General features: G+C 40.2%; 2 protein-coding genes across 2 annotated transcripts; one reads left to right on the top strand and one right to left on the bottom strand.

Moving 5' to 3' along the window:
* Positions 1–8379: 8379 nt before the first annotated feature.
* On the top strand, positions 8380–9321 carry LOC127694505 (olfactory receptor 1361-like). The gene has a single exon (XM_052196001.1). The coding sequence runs from the start codon at positions 8380–8382 to the stop codon at positions 9319–9321; it is 942 nt and encodes a 313-aa protein (XP_052051961.1).
* A 12424-nt stretch (positions 9322–21745) lies between these two features.
* Positions 21746–22690, bottom strand: LOC127693436 (olfactory receptor 1361-like). The gene has a single exon (XM_052194280.1). It carries the CDS (start codon positions 22688–22690, stop codon positions 21746–21748), a length of 945 nt encoding a protein of 314 aa, XP_052050240.1.
* Between the last annotated feature and the right edge of the window lie 1293 nt (positions 22691–23983).

Genomic DNA, 23983 nt, shown 5'->3' with positions numbered 1-23983 from the left:
TGTGGAAGTGTTGAACTTCACAGTGGGAACACATGCCTAAGAATTATTCATATTTTGTCTATTTCCTGAGACTTAGAACTTGTCTTTTGTAAGAAAAACATATACTATCTCTTCCACCTACAAGTCTCAGGATACAAATTCTTTAGGTAAAAGAATGAGAAAACACTTTAAGAAAGGTTATCATTCTGACTGTCATACCAATGCCTTGGCAGAATGCACCATGAGTACCACTGCACAGTGTTGGAGAAGAGCAAGAAGTCTCAATGGAACAACTGTGTAAAGTGTTGGAATGGGGAATAAATTTGTGCTCCAGATGGGATGTGGTTTCTGAGTTGTGATAATTCTGAAAGGCTGTCTTCATGAATTTCACTAGAAGACTGGGCTCTGATTGGCCATGCACATCTGCCATTTTCAGGGCAATAGATGTACTGCTTTTTGTTGGTACCAACAGACCCTCTGCTCCTGTGTTCAGCTGTGCTTACAACATCTTGTGCTATCACTGTATCAGAGTCCTTTCTGCTACTGACATTCTCTGTAATGCTCTGTGTTCCTTGGCAGTGTGCCAGCACCCAACTGGGAGTATTCAGGTCAACCCTGGGAGACCCCAGCTGTTCATTCCTTCTCACCACAGAGACCTCAGCCTGAGCCCACCTCACAGGCAGATCAGTCTTGGGTGGTTGAGAAGGGAGCGTTTGGAGCTCCAGGAAACCCTACTTCTGCAGCTCATTTGGACTTATTATGTTATCCTTATTATCAGCGAATTATATAGTAGATAACATTAAGTAGGAAATGTCAATAAAATAAAAGGGAACTGTGCCTTCTACAATTCTAGTGTGCAGGCATGTCAGTTCCTCTGCCCTCTTTTCCTACCTCTGTCAGTGTTTGCTGGTATTCTCATGTAGCTACTATTTTGTTGTTGTTTTTGTTCTTCTTGTTGGTTTGTTTTAGGCAGTCTCACTATGCAGGCCTGGCTTTCCTAGATGTTTCACTTAGTAAAAAACTTATTAGTTTGAAATTTTCTTTTAATAGTAAAAATTTTAAAGTTAGTGCCTGTAACTTGCTTTTGCTCATTTATTTTATTTCTAAGGTCTTTGTTTTTCAATTATAATGAAAATTTGCAATCATTTTATTTTTATCTTTCATTTTTATTTTTGCTTCTTTCTTTCTTTCTTTCTTTCTCTCCCTTCCTTCCTTCCTTCCTTCCTTCCTTCCTTCCTTCCTTCCTTCCTTCCTTCCTTCCTTCCTTCCTTCCTTTCACACCCACTGAGTTTAACTTGTGTTCTCATGCACTCTAATGCATGACCTTCACTGCACTGTGGTCAAGTTAAAGAGGCTACACTCTTAAAGAAAACCAACCCTTCCTTTCCTACTGATAATACTTGCCAACAGTTCTCCAGCTAGGGGCCTCCTCTGCTGTTTGTGTTGAGCCTCTATTTACACACTTCTCACATATGTTGTCAATGCACCGTGAGCCTGTGCATGCAGCTGGTCCAAGAAGATATCTACAACCGCTAGTTCTTACACTCTTTATGGTGAAAGTTGGTAGGACTTCTGAGATGTATCAATGATTATTTTCAAAGAAATTTGAGACATCTTCAGCCATTATTTGTAAAAGCAATTCCCCCACTCCTTCCTGTCCCTTCCCTGTAGATTCCCATCCTGTATGTTTCTGTTAGCACTGCCTGCCTTCACCCTCCCTCTGTTGTCCTTGGCTCTTCCTCCTCTCAGCTCTCACTCTCCCTCCCTCTGTCTTCCTGTTGGCTCACTCTTTCTTCTTCCAGGTGAAGTCTGCTGATGGCATCTGATGAGCTGATTATTTTGATCAGGATCTTCCTGATTCCCTAGTCTCCACCTGGTCCCTCCGTCTCTCACTTTTCCTGTTTCCCGAGTCTCTTTGATGTGGCATTTTTGTCAAAATTTTCATTAGTTGGCCATTTTGCCTAAAGCACTATACAGATTCAATGGAATACCCATCAAAATCCCAACTCAATTCTTCACAGAGTTAGAAAGAGCAATTATCAAATTCATCTGGAACAACAAAAAACCCAGGATAGCTAAAACTATTCTCAGCAACAAAAGAAAATCTGGGGGAATCAGTATCCCTGACCTCAAGCAACACTACAGAGCAATAGTGTTAAAAACTGCATGGTATTGGTACAGTGACAGGCAGGAGGATCAATGGAACAGGATTGAAGATCCAGAAATGAACCCACACACCTATGGCCACTTGATCCTCGACAAAAAAGGCTGAAAACATCCAATGGAAAAAAGATAGCCTTTTCAACAAATGGTGCTAGTTCTACTGGAGGTCAGCATGCAGAAGAATGCGAATTGATCCATCCTTGTCTCCTTGTACTAAGCTCAAATCCAAATGGATCAAGGACCTCCACATAAAGCCAGACACTCTGAAGCTAATAGAAAAGAAACTGGGGAAGACCCTTGAGGACATCGGTACAGGGAGAAAGTTTCTGAACAGAACACCAATAGCGTATGCTCTAAGAGCAAGAATTGACAAATGGGACCTCATAAAATTACAAAGTTTCTGTAAGGCAAAGGACACCATCAAGAGGACAAATCGGCAACCAACAAATTGGGAAAAGATCTTCACCAATCCTACATCAGATAGAGGGCTAATATCCAATATATATAAAGAACTCAAGAAGTTAGACTCCAGAAAACCCAACAACCCTATTAAAAATGGGGTACAGAGTTAAACAAAGAATTCTCACCTGAAGAACTTCGGATGGCGGAGAAGCATCTTAAAAAATGCTCAACTTCATTAGTCATTAGGGAAATGCAAATCAAAACAACCCTAAGATTTCATCTTACACCAGTCAGAATGGCTAAGATTAAAAATTCAGGAGACAGCAGGTGTTGGAGAGGGTGTGGAGAAAGAGGAACACTCCTCCACTGCTGGTGGGGTTGCAAATTGGTACAACCACTCTGGAAATCAGTCTAGCGGTTCCTCCGAAAACTGGGCACCTCAATTCCAGAAGATCCTGCTATACCACTCCTGGGCATATACCCAGAAGACTCCCCACCATGTAATAAAGATACATGCTCTACTATGTTCATAGCATCCCTATTTATAATTGCCAGATGCTGGAAAGAACCCAGGTATCCCTCAACAGAAGAGTGGATACAAAAAATGTGGTATATCTACACAATGGAGTACTATTCAGCCATTAGAAACAATGAATTCATGAAATTCTTAGGCAAATGGATGGAGCTAGAGAATATCACACTAAGTGAGGTAACCCAGACTCAAAAGGTGAATCATGGTATGCACTCACTAATAAGTGGATATTAACCTAGAAAACTGGAATACCCAAAACATAATCCACACATCAAATGAGGTACAAGAAGAAAGGAGGAGTGGCCCCTGGTTCTGGAAAGACTCAGTGAAACAGTATTCGGCAAAACCAGAACGGGGAAGTGGGAAGGGGTGGGTGGGAGGACAGGGGAAGAGAAGGGGGCTTACGGGACTTTCGGGGAGTGGGGGGGCTAGAAAAGGGAAAGCATTTGAAATGTAAATAAATTATATCGAATAAAAAAATTAAAAAAATTTTTTCATTAGTTTTACTTTACATTTGCTTGCTTGTTGTTTGTTCACTGTGCATGTTTTTAGGTCAAGGGGCCTGTCTGTCAGCTTGGTCTAAATAGTGAGTTCCAGGACAGTGGCACTAATTGAATACCCTATCTCAAGAAAGAATGAGAGAAGGGCAGAGAGATGTCGATACCAATTCAACATCCCCATATTGACAGTGCAAATAAAGAAAAATTTATTTGAAGTTACAGAAAAACAATTCTACTACTCTTTTGATATGATGTCTTATCTTCTCATGAATGTGTGTGGCATACAATATTAAAGCAGGAAGATGGTTAATTAAAGGCAAATGCCTTCTACAATTCTAATATCTGCCATGTCAGTCAGTTGCATGCCTTATCTCTTTCTGCCTTATTTGTGTAAATGGGCTCAGATAATTTTACTCAAATTGTAATCTACATTTAAGTCTTCAGCTTTTTTATAAAAGAGGTTTCCTAAATTATGGCACATTTTTATACTTTCATTTTTATTGATTTTATGAGGTCTATACCTTAGTAATTATATTTATTTTTTAAAACATAAAAATGTACAGTATGCTTTAAAATTTACTTTGAAAATGACAATAAAGCTGACATTGTATCACGGGCCTATGGTACCAGCATAAGGGAGCTGAGGAGGGAGGATCATAAGTTTGTGGGCAGCCTGGGTTATGTTATGGATTCCAGGTCATGTGTGGTACTGTGAAATACTGTCTCGATAAACAAAAGACAATTAATTTGAAACATATGAAATATTTTCTCCTCATCTTTTACTTTTAGCACGTTTACTATGATTCATGACTCTGTGATGTAATTGTAATTGTAGTTTTAATCAGGTGAGCTTCCTGTGTTCATAGGTCATTTTGTAAAATGAGTTTTCAGCCATTATTTCTTCATAAGTTGCTTTTGCTTTTCCTTCCCCTACAACTGCATACTGTATGTATTTTTTGTAAGAACATTGTCTACACTTGATCTTATATTCATTATTTTCCTCATTAGTTTCCTCTTTTTCAATGTCTACCATCTGTATATGACAACTTACAAATTTTCCAGTGATATATATCTACATATACAAGTATATATATGTGTGTGTGTTTACATATAGGTTTTAAGTTTGTAGAGCACATTTAGTGAATAATTTATATCAAATTTTACTTACCTACTCCAAATTTCCATTTAACATTTCTCTATAATTTTCATCACTTCATTCACTATTCAATTGGACATTTTCTTCATCCTTTTGTTTACTTCTTCTATGTTGCTCCCAGTTATACCTGCCTACATTTTTTTTACAGTGGCTACTTGGAGATATTTGTTAAAGTTGCAATTTGCTCTTTCCAGAAGCCACACACACACACACACACACACACACACACACACACACACACACACACACATATATATATATATACACACACATGTAAAGGCCTGTTTCTTTACAATATTTCATTTTGTTGTTGAAAACTGGATAATTTGAGAGTTATCACTGCATACTGAGGTTCTGGTTCTCCTGTTACGCTTGCTCTCACAATTGTTTGTTTATTTTTGGTTGGGTTATTTTATGTAGTTTATCCCTGTAACACTGGGAATCCTCTGAATCCTCTGACGAGGCATCTCATGAAAAATAGTTTTTCGTCAGCTTGTCATCACCCTGGCATGGCTCTGAAGTCAACCTCTCTTCCACTTTGTTGATTACATAAGCTGATAAACTCTAGTATTTTACACCACACACAGTTACTATATAGATAGAAATAAAGTTCACGAAAGCATCTGATCTAGAGGAGTGGTTCAGAGGTAAGAGCAGTGATTGCTCTTTGAGAGGACCAGGGTCTGAGTCCCAGCACCTATCTTGCAACTCACAAACATCACTAAAACCATTTCCAGGAGATCTGTCATTCTCTCCTGATCTCCATGGGCACCAGACATTCATGTGATGTCGAACACTCACAAAGGAGTCTCTGTGACCTGTTCATTATCCCAAGGCCAGCAGAGCAACAATTCAAGAAAGAATTGAAAAAGGCAGTTCAATAGAGTTCAACTTGATTCAGTAGTAGGTGTTGGTACAACATTTGAGAATCTGATACCAAGAAGTTTATTTTAGGCATATTTAAGAAAGGTAATTTGAAAGAGTTTCATGGTATAACTAACAGATTCCCATGTGCACAACAATCCTTAAAAATGACTACATGGAAACTCCTAAAGTACAAATGACATTGTCCATAAATATAGGATCCATAGACTGAGGAATCAGGCTCAATATTAACAAGTTCATGATGAGGGCCTGGGGTGAGGCCAGTGCTCTAGATGCAGACAAATTCAAGAGAAGCATTTGACAAATGTGGCCTGGCCACACACGGAGCTAAAGGTTAACACATCCTCTTTCAGATTTCTGAGAGGAAAACAGTTTACAAGTCTATCTTTTTGAACTGACAACCCTGTGTTCTTAACAGTCCTGGCTCCCTAAGGCTTGTGTATGAGCACAAGCACCTCTTACACACTCATAGATGTAATTTTTAAAAAATTACAAATCCACTAAGATTGTGTAGTGTCTTTCCAAAGAATAGTTTCTGAAGTCATTGTTGGTGTGTGTTCTGACCCTGTGGAAAACTCTCCCAGGTAGTCTGTGTGTGTGTGTCTCAGGATGACCTTGACCTCTGGATCATCCTCCTCAATCTTCCTGAGGAGACTTAGACATGTACAAACAGGCATTGTATCAGTTCATTCAGTCACTTAAAATTGTACATAAGCTGATCATGAGGCCATATTTTGCTTCATCCTCAGAAGTTCTGATACTCTTCTTTAAATTTTATTAGTGAATGAATAAAACTGTATAAATATGTGTGTGTTTGTGTGTGAGCACATATGTGTGCTTGCAATGTGCATGCATTTATGCATGTATGCTCCTGTGTTTGTACGCAGGTGTGGGGGGGTCCAGGTGTGCATGCACACACATGTAGAAGTCAGAGATTCGCACCATTCTGTATGAAGGCAGGCTCTCTTACTGAACACTCGCTGGTTCAGCTAATTTACCTAACCAGTTTCCTTCAGGATATTTCCCTGCCTACTGTACTAAGATTACAGGATGGCTGTCATACTTGTGTGTGTGTGTGTGTGTGTGTGTGTGCTGTAGTCTGAACGGTGCTCTATAAGCTTATACAGGAAGCATTTTACCTACTAAGTCACCTTTGAATTTTGCTAAGTTAATGATGTTTTTCTTTGCATTTTAAGATGGGTCTCGCTATGTAGCCCAAACTGGCTTTGAATTCACAGACACCACTTGCTTCTGTTTTACAAGTGCTGCAATTAAAGACATGCACCTCCATGGCCAGCAAAAGTTCTGATTTTAAACTAAGAACTTTACTATAGAAAATTTCAAAGATACATTAAGAGCAGACTTTACAGATGTTTACATAGATGTAATAATTAATGAAAAGCTTATATCATTTCATGTATACCCATAAACTTTGTTTTCATATGTTCTTTTATTTATTTGTTTTTTTTTCTGGCTATGGTGATTGAGACAGAGTTTCACTGTAACATCCTTGGATTTCCTGACACTCAATCTGTAGACCAGGCTGGCATAGGACTCAGAGATCCACCTGTTTCTATTTCTGGAGTGCTGTAATTAAAGGCACAGATACTGCATGGCTAGCTTGTCTATGTTATTATTATCATTATTATATTATGTCTTTTTATTGTTTCCTTTTATTTGTTTCTTTTGTTTAATGGTGAGACATACCATGGGTCACCTTCAACCATGAAGGACTACACACTCTCCCATCTACCTTTACACTCATTGAACCTTACACTGGATATTATGCAGGATCAAGCCTGACTCTGTAATGCCAGTTACTCCCAAGGCTTCCAATAAGCAAATGAGCCATAAACCCTATGTGGTAAGTTAACAAATGTGAGGAAGAGAGAATTTTCCCTTAGGTAGTGCCATAACTTCATTTTCTGTGCTCAGAGGACGAAGAGTGGCGACCAGTTCTTCAACCCTAAATTCTTAGATCTGTCTCAGGGAATTTTCTCTGGGACTTGTCTACACACAGATTGCTTCATCCCCAAGTTCTGACTGTGAGCTTAGATGATTTATTTCATTGTTGTTGGTCAAGAGGGACCAAGAGCTGGCTTACACAACTCCTTTCTGCTGGTCTTTAATGAGATATTTAGGGAGTCTATCCCCCGTGGAAATCCGTGCTGCAGTATATATCTTTCTGATTTTCCCATATCTCCTTGTGATACAGAGCGCTGGGATAGTGATCGTCCACTCTTCACCTTCTCAGAAACTTTCTATATTCCCCAGACTTTCCATTACTTAGAATAACAAATGCTATTGCCTAGCAACTCCAAGGTAAAAGCAACAGAACTGGCCTGTCCAGATATTTTCAGAGTAGTAGAGATGCCAGTGTTTGTTCTGCAACATGTGATTCTTACTTGTTTCTATATAGGGTGAGCAGCAGGAGTCACAGGTCTACCAGTTGGAGCTGGCTACTTCTCTTCTCCTTTAAGCTTCTAAGGAGTGGGCAGAAGACTGGAAATGTTACCAGATACAGGTGAGAGTGGTGCATTTGCAGGAATGCTTTTATATTATATTCAATATAACTAAACCGGTGACTCTGGGGAACCAACACAAACTAAAACTCAAATTTGTAAATTGAATATGTGGAAAATAGGAGGGGATCTGAATTCAGAAATTCTAATGCAGGATTAATCTGAACCTGGTTGTAGCATCCAAATCTAAAGACAGGCTTCTGACCTCTGCTTCTCCTTTCTGTAGCTGGGCTCATACTCATGAGCAGCATCAACCAGTCGAGCATCTCTGAATTCCTCCTCCTGGGACTCTCCAGGCAGCCCCAGCAGCAGCAGCTCCTCTTCCTGCTCTTCCTCATCATGTACCTGGCTACTGTCCTGGGAAACCTGCTCATCATCCTGGCCATCAGCACAGACTCCCGCCTGCACACCCCCATGTACTTCTTCCTCAGCAACCTGTCCTTTGTGGATGTCTGCTTCACCTCCACCACTGTCCCCAAGGTCCTGTCCATATACATACTTGGGAGTCAGACCATTTCTTTCTCGGGGTGTCTCACGCAGCTGTATTTTCTCTGTGTGTCTGCTGACATGGACAATTTCTTGCTGGCTGTGATGGCCTATGACAGATTTGTGGCCATATGCCACCCTTTACAGTACATGGCAAAGATGACCTATCCCCTCTGTACACTTCTTGTTGTGGGATCATGGTTGGTAGCTAACCTGAATTGTCTGTTGCACACACTTCTCATAGGTCGACTCTCCTTCTGTGGGAACAATATCATTCCACACTTCTTCTGTGATATGACTCCTCTCTTGAAACTTTCCTGCTCAGATACACATCTCAACGAGCTGATGATTCATACAGAGGGAGCTGTCATCATGGTCACCCCATTTGTCTGCATTTTGATCTCATACATGTACATCACCTATGCAGTATTTAGAGTCTCATCCCCTAGGGGAGGATGGAAAGCCTTCTCCACCTGTGGCTCCCACCTGGCTGTGGTCTGCCTCTTCTATGGCACTATCATATCCCTGTATTTCAACCCCTCATCCTCTCACTCAGCTGGGAGGGACATGGCAGCTGCCATGATGTTTACAGTGGTGACCCCCATGCTGAACCCTTTCATCTACAGCCTGAGGAACAGGGACATGAAAGGGGCTTTAAGGAAAGTGCTTACTATGAGATTTCCATCTAAGTGGTAATGTGGGAAGTGTTGAACTTCACAGAGGGAACAAATGTCTGAGAATCCTTCATGTTTTGTCAATTTGCTGAAACTTAGCACTTGTCTTTGGTAAGAAAAGCATCTACTCTCTCTTCTATATACTGAACCTAGGATATAAATAGTTTGCTGGTGTTCTCATGAAGCTACTATTTTATTGTTATTGTTTTGCTTGAGATGGAGTCTCTCTATGCAGCCCTGGCTTTTCTGGAACTTTTATTTAGTAAAAATAGTAAATATCACCTTTCAATTTTCATTTCATAGTAAAAATTTCAAAGTTAGTATCTTTAACTTGGTTTTTGCTGATCTTATGTATTTTTATTTCTAAGATTTTTACTTTACAGTTGAAATGGAAATTTTCATTCATTTTCTTTTCTTTTCATTATTTCTTTGCTCCTTTCTGTTACTCCCCCCCCTTCTCTCCCACCTTCCCTCTGTCCAGCACTTCCCACCTCCCTCCCTCCCCTCTTCCTTTCTTTCTTTCTTTCACCCCCACCAATTTTAACTTGTGCTGCTATATACTCCTACATATGGCCTTTACTGTAGTCCAGTTAAAGAGATTGCACTCTTAAAGAAAACTGAATCTTCCTTTCCTAGTGGCTAACCCTTGCCAACAGCTCTCCAGCTTCAGGCTACCATTGAGACTTCATAGGCCCTTCCTCTGCTGCTTGTGCCTAGGCTTGCCTTACACGTGTCTCATATATGTTTTCACTCTGCTGTGAGCCTGTGTGTGCAGCTGGGCCCAGAAGACATCTACGACCTCTAGTTCTTACACTCTTTATGGTGAAAGTTAGTAGGACTTCTGAGATATATCAATTATTGTTTTAAAAAAATTGAGACACTTTTAGCCATTATTTCTAAAAACAATTCCTGTAGAGTCCTGTCCTGTATGTTTCTGGTAGCACTGCCTGACTCCACCCTCCCTCCATTGTCCCTTTCTGTTATGTTTATGTAAACGGGCCGAGATAATTTTACTCAAATAGTAATCTGCATCTAAGTTCTCAACAGTTATTTCATAAAACAGGTTTTCAGAATTACTTCAAGTCTTTACAGTTTTATTTTCATTTTATGTATGCCCACTTCCTAATAATTCTATTTCTCCTTTAAAACAGAAAAAGTACAGTATATTTTGAAATTTATTTTGAAAGCAATGAATAAAGTTTCTGTGGTATCACAGTCCTACAATACCAGCACAAGGATGCTGAGGGAGGAGGATCACTAGTCCGTGGACATCCTGGGTTATTTTTTTTAAATTCTTTACTTTCTTTATTAATTTTTTTCACACACACAGACACTCTAATTAAAAATGTTTTTAAGAGTTTTAGGAAGAATAATCAAGCAAAGTTAGAGTTTATTAGTTTGTTAAATAACTAATAACATGTAAGGTTTATTAAGAAAACAGTTCACACTTACTTAGACTTAAAGGTGGGTTAGAAAAGAAAACAAAGAAAAGGGCATTTGTATTCAACAAAGTGGGGACAAACTTCTCAGGAGAGGTGCATCATGGAAGTTTGGAGTGACTATTCTATGGACAAATTTTAATGGAGGGAAGGATTATTCTTGAGTTATGGTGAAAAGTTGCAACAATGGGACATACTTTTCTTTAGCTATGCTGACCTCACCTTTTGTGTGTGGTCATGTATAATTATTGTTTAAGCATTACATGGTGTCCACCATAGGAACTCTGCAGTTGTATTAGCCTTGAGCCACTGTGCCATATATTCCTGTTTTTCCCTCTAAATTTATCTCAGTTAATTATCATTTATGTAGAAGGCACACCATCATCCTTTATTTTGATTCCATAAATATCAATTATTTATATAATCTATTGTCTATTCTTCTGGCCCAATGGACTCTGTTCCAGACCATCAAGTGTTCTTCAAGTCTACTGTGGTCTTCCAAGATCATTCGTTATTTCCAAAACATTTCCTATTATCCCCTTCTTTACATAGCAGGGGGTGTATTCATTCTGAATTACATCAAAGCAATAGGTATCCATATTCTTTTTTTAAATTTTTTTTACATTTTTTCTTTATTGATATATTTTTTAAATTTACATTTCAAATGATTTCCCCTTTTCTGGGTCAAAATTTTTAAGAAGAGGAATTTCAGAACTTCTGAAGATGATGCAAAAGATGGCCTCGTGACCTGCTTGAGCATAATTTTAAGGGGTTTATTGAAGTGATACAATGCCTGTTTGTACTTGACTAAGTCTCCTCAGGGAGACTGAGGAAGGATGATCCAGAGTCAAGGACATCCTGGTCAATACACACACACACACACACACACACACACACACACACACACATGCTACCTTGGAGAGGTGTCCAGAGGGTCAGAACATACACCAACAATAACCTCAGAAAGTGTTCTTGGTAAAGATGCTATACAATCTTATTAGATTTTTAATGTTTTAAAAAATTTATCTGTATGAGTATATTGGAGGCCCTTGTACTAACAAATAAACCCCAAAGAGCCATAAATGTTAAACACACAGGGTTGTCTATGGAAAAGGAGAAGTGTATAAGCTGTTTTTCAACCAGAAAGCTGAAAGAGGATGTGTTAATAGCCTTTTGGCTCTGTGAGTGGCCAGTCAACATTTGTCACCCAAACCCTTATCTTGAACTTTTTTGAATCTACAGCACTGGCCTCTCACCATGTCCTCATCATGACCTTATTTATCTTTAGCCTGTTTCCTTAGTTAATCGATGGATCCTATCTTTATGGAAGATGTCACTTTTACTTTGAGTTTCCATGTAGTCCTGTGCTTTTGCTGTGCACATGGGATTGAGTTAGTTATATCCAAAAACTTTTTTTTTCAATTTTCCTTTCTTAAATGTGCTTAAAATACCTACTTGCTATCAGAATCTCAACGGTTGTACCAACACACCCTACTGAGTCATGTTGAACTATTAAACTGCCTTTGTGAATTTGTCCTTGGATTGGTGCTCTGCTGGCCTTAAGCTCATGAACAGGTCACAGAGACCCCTTTGTGAGTGTTCGACATCACATGAATGTCTGGTACCCATGGAGACCAGGAGAGGATGACAGATCTCTTAGAAATGGTGTAGTCTCCTTTACTGCTGGTGGGATTGTAGGATGGTACAACCACTATGGAAATCAGTCTGGCGGTTCCTAAGAAAACTGGACCTGGAGGACCCTGCTATACCTCTCCTGGGCATATACCCAGAGAATTCCCCAGCATGCAATAAGGACACATGCTCCACTATGTTCATAGCAGCCTTATTTATAATAGCCAGAAGCTGGAAAGAACCCAGATATCCCTCAATGGAGGAATGGATACAGAAAATGTGGTATATATACACAATGGAGTACTATTCAGCAATTAAAAACAATGAATTTATGAATTTTTTAGGCAAATGGATGGAACTGGAAAATATCATCCTAAGCGAGGTAATGCAATCACAAAAGAATGCACATAGAATGCAATCATTGATAAGTGGATATTAATTAGCCCTGAAACTCTGAATACTGAAGATACAATTAGCATATCAAATGATTCCCATGAAGAAGGAAGAAGAGGCCCTAATCCTAGAAAGGCTTGATCCAGCATTGTAGGGGAGTTCCAGGACAGAGAAAAGGGAAGGGGAAAGATAGGAGAATAGATGGAGAGAAGAGGACTTATGGGACATATGGGGAGGGGGGAACTGGGAAAGGGGAAAGCTTTTGGATTGTAAACAAAGAATATAGAAAATAAAAAAAATATATAAAAGAAATGGTGTTAGTGATGGTTGTGAGTTGCAATGTAGGTGCTGGGAATCAAACCCTGGTCCTCTGAAAAAGCAATCATTGCTCTTACATTTGAACCACCTTTAGGTCAGATGCTTTAATGGACTTTGTTTCTACCAATAGGGTAAATCAGCCTGGTGTAAAGTATTAGAGTTTATCAGTTCATGTGGTCAGCAAAGTGGTAGAGATGTTCACTAACTTCAGAACCATACCAGGGTGATGACAGGCTGACTGAAAGCTGTTTCTCATGAGGTGCCTCATCAGAGGATTCCCAGTGTTACAGGGATAGACTGCGTAAGATAACCCAACCAACAATAAGCAAACATGCAATAGCAAGAACAAACACAGTAAGGGAACCAGAACCTTACTGTGTAGTGATTTATTTCCAAAATATCCAGTTTTCAGCAGCAAAATGAAAGATTGCAAAGAAACAGGCTTTTATGTGAATATATATGTACGACTTTACAGCATAGTAGCAAGCAACAGATGTTTTATGGAAAGAGCAGAAACCATTTTTAATAAAAATAGTTCCAAGTAGCCTGTAAAAATGTTGGCAGATGGAATGGAGAGCAATATTGAAGAAGTGAACAAAAGTATGAAGACAATGCCAAAACAAGTAGGGAATGAAGAGCCCAAAATGAGGAAATGTCAAATGAAAATTCTGACTTAAAAAGTAAACAATGAATATAAACTGGTCACTAACTGGCCATACTAAGTTGAACCAGATAAATTCATGATTTTCAAATTTGTAAATATTATGAAGGATCTAGAGAAATGACCCAAGAAGGCAAAGAGGTTTACAGCACCATAGGAGGAACAACAATTTGAACTACCCAGTATCCCCAGAGCCCCCAGAAACTAAACATTGAACCAAGGAGTACACATTGAGGGACCCATGGCTCCAGATGCACATGCAGCAGAGGATGGCCTTGTTAAGACTTCAAAGGGAGGAGAGGTCCTTGGTCCTGAAAAGACTAGATGCCCCAGTGTAAAGGAATACCAGGACAGGGAAGCAGGAGTAGGGGATTAGTGAGCAGGGGTTGAGGGAATGGGTGAGGGGATTTGGGGGGGACCAGGAAAGGGGACAACATTTGAAATGTAAATAAAGAATATATCTGAGAAAAATAAATACATACCTAAAAAAATAAAAGAATTATGGGAGAACACAAGTAAACAATTAGAAGCCCTTAAAGAGGAAACACAAAAAACGCCCTTAAGAAATACAGCAGAACACAAACAGGTGAAGGAACTGAACAAAACCATCCAGGATCTAAAAATGTAAATAAAAACATTAAAGAAAACACAGGAAAGAGGGATAGAAAACCCTGGAGATAGAAAACCTAGGAAAGAGAGCAAGGGTCACAGACACAAGCATTGCCAACAGAATGCAAGGAATAGAAAAGAATCCCAGGTGTAGAAGATGCCATAGAAGACATCAAGATAACAGCCAAGGAAAATACAAATAGCAAAAAGTTCCTAACTCAAAACATTCAAGAAATCCAGGACACAATGTAAAGACTGAACTTAAGAATAATTGGTATAGAAGAGAATACAGATTTCCAACTCAAAGGTCCAGCAAAATCTTCAACATAAGTATAGAAGAAAAACATTCCTAACCTAAAAAAGTGATGCCCATTAATATATAAGAAGCCTACAGAAAAACAAATGCATAGAATCAGGAAAGAAATTCCTCTTGCCAAATAATGATTAAAACACCAAGTGCACAGAACAAAGAAAGAATGTTGAAAGCAGAAGGGAAAATAATCAAGAAACATAAAACAGCAGACCTATAAGAATTATAGCACAACAGAGACTCTAAAAGCCAGAGGATCTTGGGAAGAGGTCATAAAGACCCTAAGAGAAGGAAAAATGCCATCCCAGGCTACTATAACTAGCAAAACTCTCAACTACCATAATAGAAGGAGAAACCAAGATATTCCAAGACAAAACCAAATTTAAACAACATCTTTTCTCTAATCTAGCCATAAAGAAATACACAAACATAATTCCACCTCTAACAACAAAAATAACAGGAAGCAACAATCATGGTCCCTAATATCTCTCAACATCAATCGACTCAGTTCCCCATTCAAGGACCTCCATGTAAAACCAGACACACTGAAACTAATAGAAAAGAAACTGGGGAAGACCCTTGAGGACATGGGCACAGGGGAAAAGTTCCTGAACAGATCAGCAATAGCTTATGCTCTAAGATCAAGAATTGACAAATGGGACCTCATAAAATTACAAAGTTTCTGTAAGGCAAAGGACACTGTTAAAAGGACAAAACGGCAACCATCAAATTGGAAAAGGATATTCACAAACCCTACATCTGAGAGAGGGCTAATATCCAATATATACAAAGAACTCAAGAAGTTAGACCCCAGGGAACCAAATTACCCTATTAAAAATGGAGTACAGATCTAAACAAAGAATTTTCACCTGAAAAAATTCGGATGGCTGAGAGGCACCTTAAGAAGTGCTCAACATCATTAGTCATTAGGGAAATGCAAATCAAAGCAACCCTGAGATTTCACCTTACACTAGTCAGAATGGCTAAGGTAAAAAGCTCAGGAGACAGCAGGTGTTGGCGAGGATGTGGAGAAAGAGGAACACTCCTCCACTGCAGGTGGGGCTGTAAGATGGTACAACCACTTTGGAAATCAGTCTGGCGGTTCCTCAGAAAACTGGACATGACACTTCCGGAGGACCCTGCTATACCTCTCCTGGGCATATGCCCAAAGGATTCCCCGGCATGCAATAAAGACACATGCTCCATTATGTTCATAGCAGCCTTATTTATAATAGCCAGAAGCTGGAAAGAACCCAGATGTCCTTCAAAGGAGGAATGGATACAGGAAATGTGGTATATTGAATTGAGAGTTCATCTTGGTAGATTTTTCCTTTGATAAGTATGAAGTGTCCTGCCTTATCTTTTTTGACAACTTTTGGTTGAAAGTCAATTTTATACTATGTAAGTATGGCTACTCCAGCTTGTTTCTTGGGACCATTTGCTTGGAAAATTGTTTTCTATCCTTTGACTCTGAGGTAATAAGTGTCTTTGTCACTGAGGCGGGGTTTCTCGTATGGAGGAAAATATTGGATCCTATTTACATATCCAGCCTGTTAATCTCTGTCTTTTTATTGGGGGAATTGAGACCATTGATATGAAGAGATATTAAAGAAAAGTGATTGTTACTTACTGTTATCTTCTTTGTTAAAGGTGAAATTCTGGTTGTGTGCTTTCATCTTTTGGGTTGCTCAAAGAAGATTACTTAATTGCTTTTTCTAGGGTGTAGTTTCCTACCTTTTGTTGGTACTTTCCACCCATTAACCTCTGTAGAACTGGATTTGTGGAAAGATATTGTGTAAATTTGCCTTTGTCATGGAATGTTTTGTTTTCTCCATCTATGGTAATTGAGAGTTTTGCTGGGTATAGTAGTCTGGTTGGACATTTATGTTCTCTTAGGGTCTGTATGACATCTGTCCAGGATCTTCTAGCTATCATAGTTTTTGGTGAGAAGTCTGGCATAATTCTGATAGGTCTGCATTTAAATGTTATTTGACCCTTTTCCCTTATTGCTTTTAATATTCTTTGTTTAGTGCATTTAGTGTTTTGATCTTTATGTGATTGGATGAATTTCTGTTCTCGTCCAGTCTGTTTGGAGTTCTGTAGGCTTCTTGTATGTTAATAGGCATCCTTTTCTTTAGGTTAGGGAAGTTTTCTACTGTAATTTTGTTGAAGATATTTACTGGCCCTTTAAATTGTAAATCTTCCCTCTCTTCTATGCCTATAATCCTTAAGTTTGATCTTCTCATTGTGTCCTGGATTTCCTGGATGTTTTGGGTTACAAGCTTTTTGATTTTGTATTTTCTTTGACTGTTGAGTCAATGTTTTCTCTGGTATCTTCAGCACCTGAGATTCTTTCTTCTATCTCTTGTATTCTGTCATTGGTGCTTGCATCTATGACTCCTGTTTTCTTTCCAAGGTCTTCTATCTCCAGAGTTGTCTCCCTTTGTGATTTCTTTATTGTTTCTACTTCCATTTTTAGATCCTGGTTGGCTTTGTTCACTTCCTTCACTTGATTGTTTGTGTTTTCCTGAAATTCATTAATGGATTTTTGTGTTTCCCTACCTGTTGAACCATGTTCTCCTTTATTTTTTAAGGGAGTTATTTATATCCTTCTTGAAGTCCTCTGTCAGCATCATGATATGTGATTTTAAATCTAGCTCTTGATTTTCCAGTGTGTTGGGGTATCCAGGGTTTTCTGTTGTGGGATAACTGGGATTCAGATGGTGCCATGTTGCCTTGGTTTCTAGTGGTAATGTTCTTGTGTTTGCCTTTTGACATCTGGTTATCTCTGGAGTTAGCTGGTCTCAATGTCTTGGATTGTGGCTTATCTGTCCTGCAAGCCTGTGTATCTGTACTCCTGGGATTCCAGTTCTCTGTGCACACAGATATGTTGGCACTCCTGGGAGACCAGCTCTCCTGTGGTGGTGTTTGTGTATGTAGCTCTGTGGCCCAGGATTGGCTCTGTACTCACAGGCCTCTCCACTGTCCTGGGAGGTAAACTATCTACCTGCTCCACCTGGATATGGTGCACTGTGCTCCCAAGCCTCTCCATACTCCAAATGCCTGACTGCAGCTGGTTCTCTGTGATGTATCAGGAAATGGTGTCTTCACTATGGCAGAGCTGGCAAGAGTCTGCCCTAGCAGAAAAGACAGGCAGATTGTGGGGCAGAAGGAATGGAAGAGGAGTGGTATTCAGGAAGGCTGGGGGTTTGGTGGTTACTAGGTAGCAGTCCCACCAGACCCCTAGCAGCAGCTCTGGGACTCCAGAGGTGGGAGGGGTGTCTTACCAAATGCCCTGAGTGCAGCTGGTTCTCTAGAATGTATCAGGAATCTGTGTCTTCATTGTGGCAGAACTGGCAAGAGTCTGCCCCAGTAGAAAGGACAGGGGGAGGAAGGGGATGAAGGAATGGAAGGGGAGTGGTACTGAGGAAGGCAGGGGTTTGGGTGGTTGCTGGGTAGCAATGATAAGTGGATATTAGCACAAAAGCTCAAAATAAACAAGTTACAATTCACAGACCACAGGAAGCTCAATAAGAAGGAAGACCAAAGTGTGGATGCTTTGGTTTTTCTGAGAAAGGGAACAAAATACTCACAGGAGCAATTATGGAGACAAAGTATGGAGCAGAAACTGAAGGAAAGGCCACCCAAAGACTGCCCTACCTGGGGATTCATCCTATAAACAGTCACCAAACCACAACACTATTATGGACGGCAAGAAGTGCATACTAAAAGGAGCCTGTCATGGTTATCTCTGGAGGGGCCCTGCCGGAGTCTTACAGATACAGAGGCAGATGCTAGCAGTCAACCATTGGACTGAGTGTGGGGTCCCCAAATGGAGGAGTTGGATGGAGGACTAGAGGAGCTAAAGGGGTTTGCAGCCCCATGGGAAGAACGACAATGTCAGCCAACCAGATGCCCCAGGGACTAAGCCATCAATCAAGTGTTACACATGGTTCCAGCCAAAAGTGTGGCAGAAGAATGCCTTGTGGGAGGAGAGGTCCTTGGTCCTATGAAGGCTCAAGAGATACACCAGCGTGGGGAAATTGAGGGGGGTATGTGGGAGTGGGTTGGGTAGAGGGGCATCTTCTTGGAGGCAGGGATAGGAGGATGGGTTGTGGTTTTCTGGGAGAGGGGAACAGGGAAAGGGTATAACATTTGAAATGTAAATGAAGATTATATTCAATAAAAATGAAAAAAATAAAAATGAAAAAAAGGACCTATGAAGGCAGGAAGCTCAACTGATTACAACTGGAGTTACAATTACTTCACTGAATCAGGTGTCATCTTAAATATGCTGAAGGTAAAAGTTGAGGAGAAAATATATCATATGTTTCAAATTAGTTTTGTTTGTTTGGTTTTTGGAACAGAATTTCACAGTGTAGTACATGACCCAGAATCCATGATATAACCAGACTGGCCACAAACTTGTGATCCTACTCACTCAGCACCCTGGTGCTGGTATTGTAGGTCTGTGATACTGCCTCAGCTTCTTTTTAGTCACATTCAAAGTAAATTCAAAACATACTATACATTTTTATTATTTAAAGGAGATATAGAATAACTAAGGAGTGGACATACATACAATTAATAAAAATAAAAGTGTGAAGACTTGCAGTAATATAGAAACCTGTTTTATAAAATAACTGTTGAGAGCTTAGATGCAGACTACTATTTGAGTAAAGTTATCTGAGCCAATTTCTGTAAACATGACAGAAAGGGATAAAGAGTGTAATGCTGGATACTGGGATTGCAGAAGGCATTTCCCTTTTAATGAACCATTTTCCTGCTTCAATATTGTATGTCACACATGCTTATGAGAAGATAAAGCATCAGATCAAATGAGTAGTAGAATTGTTTTTCTGATACTTCAAATATTTTCCCTTCAATATACATATATATTGAAATAGAGGTTTCTCTGTCTCTGTCTCTCACTTTCTGAGACAGGGTATCCATAGAGTCCCTTTCTTGGAACTCACTATGTAGACAGACATATTTAGAGTGAGCATAGCAGGCAGACATGCTCCCTGACCAGAAAACATGCACAGTAAGCAAACAACAAGCAAGCAAGTATAAAACAAAACTAAATGATAATTGGACAAAATGCCATTTCAGAGACTCAGGAAACAGGAAAAGTGAGAAAAGCAGGGATCAGGTGGAGATTATGGAATCAGGAAGATCCTGATCAAAATAAACAGCTCATCAGAAGCCATCAGCAGACTTCACCTGGAAGAAGAACGAGTGAGCAAACCAGAAGACAGAGGGAGGGAGAGTGAGAGCTGAGACATGGAGAGGGAGGAAGAGGACAATGGAGGGAGGGTGGAGGCAGGCAGTGCTGCTGCACATACAGGGCTGGACTCTACAGGGAAGGCACAGGAAGGAGTGAGGGGATTGCTTTTAGAAATAATGGCTGAAGATGTCTCAAGTTTCTTTGAAAATAATCATTGATACATCTCAGACGTCCTACCAACTTTCACCATAAAAAGTGTAAGAATGGAGTTTGTAGATGTCTGTTGGACCCAGCTGCACACACAGGCTCTCAGTGGAGGACAACATATGTGAGACATTTGTAAGCAGAAGCTAGACACAAGCAGCAGAGGAAGTGGGTTTGAGTCTCACTGCTGGCCCCTAGCTGGAGAGCTGTTGGCAAGTGTCAGCAACTAGGAGGGGAGGGGTCAGTTTTCTTTAAGAGTGTAGCCTCTAACTCGACCACAATCCAATGGAAGGCCATGCTTCAGTGTGTATGGTAAAAAGAAAAAATAAACTTGGTGAATGTGGAAGGAAGGAAGGAAGGAAGGGAGGAAGGAAGGAAGGAAGGAAGGAAGGAAGGAAGGAAGGAAAGAAGGAAGGAAGGAAGAGAGAAAGAGAGAGACAAAGACAGAAGGAAACAAAGAAAAATGAAAATAAAAGAAAATAAAATGAATGAAAATTTTTATTACAATTGAAAAATAAAAATCTAAGAAACAAAAATGCACAAGATCAGCAACCAAGTTACAGGCACTAACTTTAAAAGTTTTACTATGAAATGAAAATTGAAAGCCAACATATGAAATTTTTAATAAGTGACAATTCCAGGAGCCAGGCCTGCATAGACTCTGTCTCAAAAACAACAACAACAACAACAACAAAATAGTACCTACATGAGAACATCAGCACACACTGACAGAAGCAGGAAAAGAGGGCAGAGGGCCTGACATGTCTGCACACTAGAATTGTAGAAGGCACAGTTAATTTTTATTGAATCAATCTATTTCACCTTAATGTTATATACTATATAATGCCCAGAAAACAAGAATAACATAGTAAGTCCAAAAGAGCTGCAGGAATAGGGTTTCCTGGAGCACCAAACCCTCCCTTCTCAACCCACCAAGTCTGATCTTCCTGTGAGATTGGCTCAGGCTGAGGTCTCTGTGGTGAGAAAGAATGAACAGCTGTGTTTTCCAGAGGAGGCGTGAACACTACAAGTTGGGTGCTGGTACTCTGCCAAGGAACATGGAGGATTACAAAAAATATAAGTAGTACATTGGTCTTTGATACAGTGATAGCAGCAGATGTTGTAAGCACAGCTGAACTCAAGAGTAGAGGATCTGCTGATGCCGAGAAAGTAGCAGCATACACATTGCCCTGAAATTGGTGGATGTGTGTAGCTGCTGCTGCTTTGCCAATCAGAGCTCAGTCTTGTAGTGAACAGCATGAAGACAGCCATTCAGAATCATCTCAACTTGGAAACCACATCCCATCTGGGACAGGAATCTATTCCCCATTCCAACAACACCTGACCCAGTTTTGAGCTTACCATTTATCTCTTATAAGTGTTGTCCCATTGAGACTCCTTGCTCTTCTCCAACACTGTGCAAGGGTGCACATGGTGCATTCTGCCAAGGCATTGACATGACAATCCCATAACAACATTTGCTAAAGTTCTTTTTCATATTTTTACTTAAAGGATTTGTATCCTGGGCTCTGTGTCTGGTATAGATAGTAGATGCTTATCTTACAAAAGACAAGTGATAAGTTTCAGGTAATTGACAAAACATGAAAGATTCATAGACATTAGTTCACGTGGTGATTTTCCACACATTTTACATTACTGCTTAGATATAAATCTCATGGTAAGCACTTTCCTTAAAGCCCCTTTCATGTCCCTGTTCCTCAGGCTGTAGATGAAAGGGTTCAGCATGGGGGTCACCACTGTGTACATCATGGCAGCTGCCATGTCCCTCCCAGCTGAGTGAGAGGATGAGGGGTTGAAATACAGGGATGTGATGGTGCCATAGAAGAGGCAGACCACAGCCAGGTGGGAGCCACAGGTAGAGAAGGCTTTCCATCTTCCTCCTGTGGATGAGACTCTCAGGACAGCCCAAGAAATAAGAATATAAGACACAAGGATGCAAACAAATGGGGCTAACATTATCAGCCCTGCAACAACCAGAATCATCAGGTCATTGAGATGTGTGTCTGAGCAGGAGAGTTTCAACAGGGGAGTCACTTCACAGAAGAAGTGGGGGATCACATTGTCCCCACAGAAGGAGAGTCGAGCCAGGAGCAGTGTGTGCAACAGAGCATTCAGGATGGCTACCACCCATGACCCCAAAACAAGAAAGACACAGAGCTGATGTGTCATCTTTGTTGTGTAGTGTAAAGGGTGACATATGGCCACAAATCGGTCATAGGCCATCACAGCCAGCAGGAAATTGTCCATGTCCACAAACACACAGATAAAATACAGCTGTGTGAGACACCCAGAAAAGGAAATGGCTTGATTTCTGAGTATGTGAATGGCCAGCACCTTGGGGACAGTGGTGGAGGAGAAGCAGACATCCACAAAGGACAGGTTGCTGAGGAAGAAGTACATGGGGGTGTGCAGGCGGGAGTCTGTGCTGATGGCCAGGATGATGAGCAGGTTTCCCAGGACAGTGACCAGGTACATGATGAGGAAGAGCAGGAAGAGGAGCTGCTGCTGCTGCTGGGGCTGCCTGGAAAGTCCCAGAAGGAGGAACTCGGAGACACTCGATAGGTTGGTGCCTTCCATAGATTTTAAGCCCAGCTATAAAGAAGAGAAGCAGAAATATATGAACCTAAGGGTGTGAGTCCAACAAATCATACTATACACATTGCCGTGTTTAAAAAAAACTGCAAATGGGTTGGGAACATATTTCAACAATTATAAAGACTGGCTAATCTTCCAGAGGCCCCAGGTTCAATTCCCAGCCCCCACAGTGGCTAGCAATAGTGCATAACCTTTCTCCAGGTGCTATATATCCCTATTCTGGACTCTGTGGGCACTGCCCACATTTGACATACACACATTCAGTTAGAACACCCAAAGAAATAAAATGAAATGAATTGGAAAAACAAAATATATACTTTAAAAAAGCAAGACTGCTTTAGATTGGTTGAGTCAGCACCTACCATAGTGGTCATCAGCTCAGGTTCTAATGGTCAGGCCTAGGTGATTCTGTATACACCAGATTGATCCTTGTACTTCACTGAATACAACATAAATTATGCATGCACAGGCTGCAGGATGTTTCGGTGCCTAAAGGTGTTTATTCAACTAAACCTGAAAACCTGAGTTAAAAACCAAAACACTTGTAAAGGTGTTAACAATGACTTGACTACCTCTCTCTCTCTCTCTCTCTCTCTCTCTCTCTCTCTCTCTCTCTCTCTCTCTCTCTCTCTCTCTCTGTGTGTATGCATGTGTGTATGTATGTATGTATGTATGTATGTAGAAAACACACTCCAAGTATCTCTTGTCTTCCACATGTACACTGTGGTATGTGTACCCCACAAATACATACAATAATACATACATTGTCTTAATGTACACATAGATGGCCCTTCCCTGATATTGTGTACATCTCTGTTTAACTGTCTCTGTCTTTCCCCTAGTCCTTAGCACCTCATAGGAAAAAAAGAAAAATAGCAGGAGGCAGAGAGATGGCTCAACATGTAAAGACTCAACCCAAGCCTGATGAGCTGAGTCCAAGCCCCTGACATCCATATGATAGAAGGAGAGAAAGAATTCCCTTAAAAGTTGTCTTCTGGTCTCCACATACACTGTATACACACACACACACACACACACACACACACACACACACACATGCACACGCACACACACAAAGTCAAATTAGATTTTAATGAGACATAGCTGGTTACTGTTTTGTTCAACTCAAATGGAGCCTTAGTATTTCAAAAGCATTTCGACACTGTATTGGTGCTTCAACACGGGTAAGTTAGCATAATCTTTTAGTAAAGAAACTAGCATCCATGCTACTAATTACAATACCTGACAGCTCAGTGCTGCAACTGCTCCGTGTTC

Source organism: Apodemus sylvaticus, chromosome 10 (genome assembly GCF_947179515.1).
Source record: "Apodemus sylvaticus chromosome 10, mApoSyl1.1, whole genome shotgun sequence".
NCBI lineage: Eukaryota > Metazoa > Chordata > Mammalia > Rodentia > Muridae > Apodemus > Apodemus sylvaticus.
Note: the sequence above shows the minus strand (reverse complement) of the source record. Positions and strands in the feature narration are given on the sequence as shown.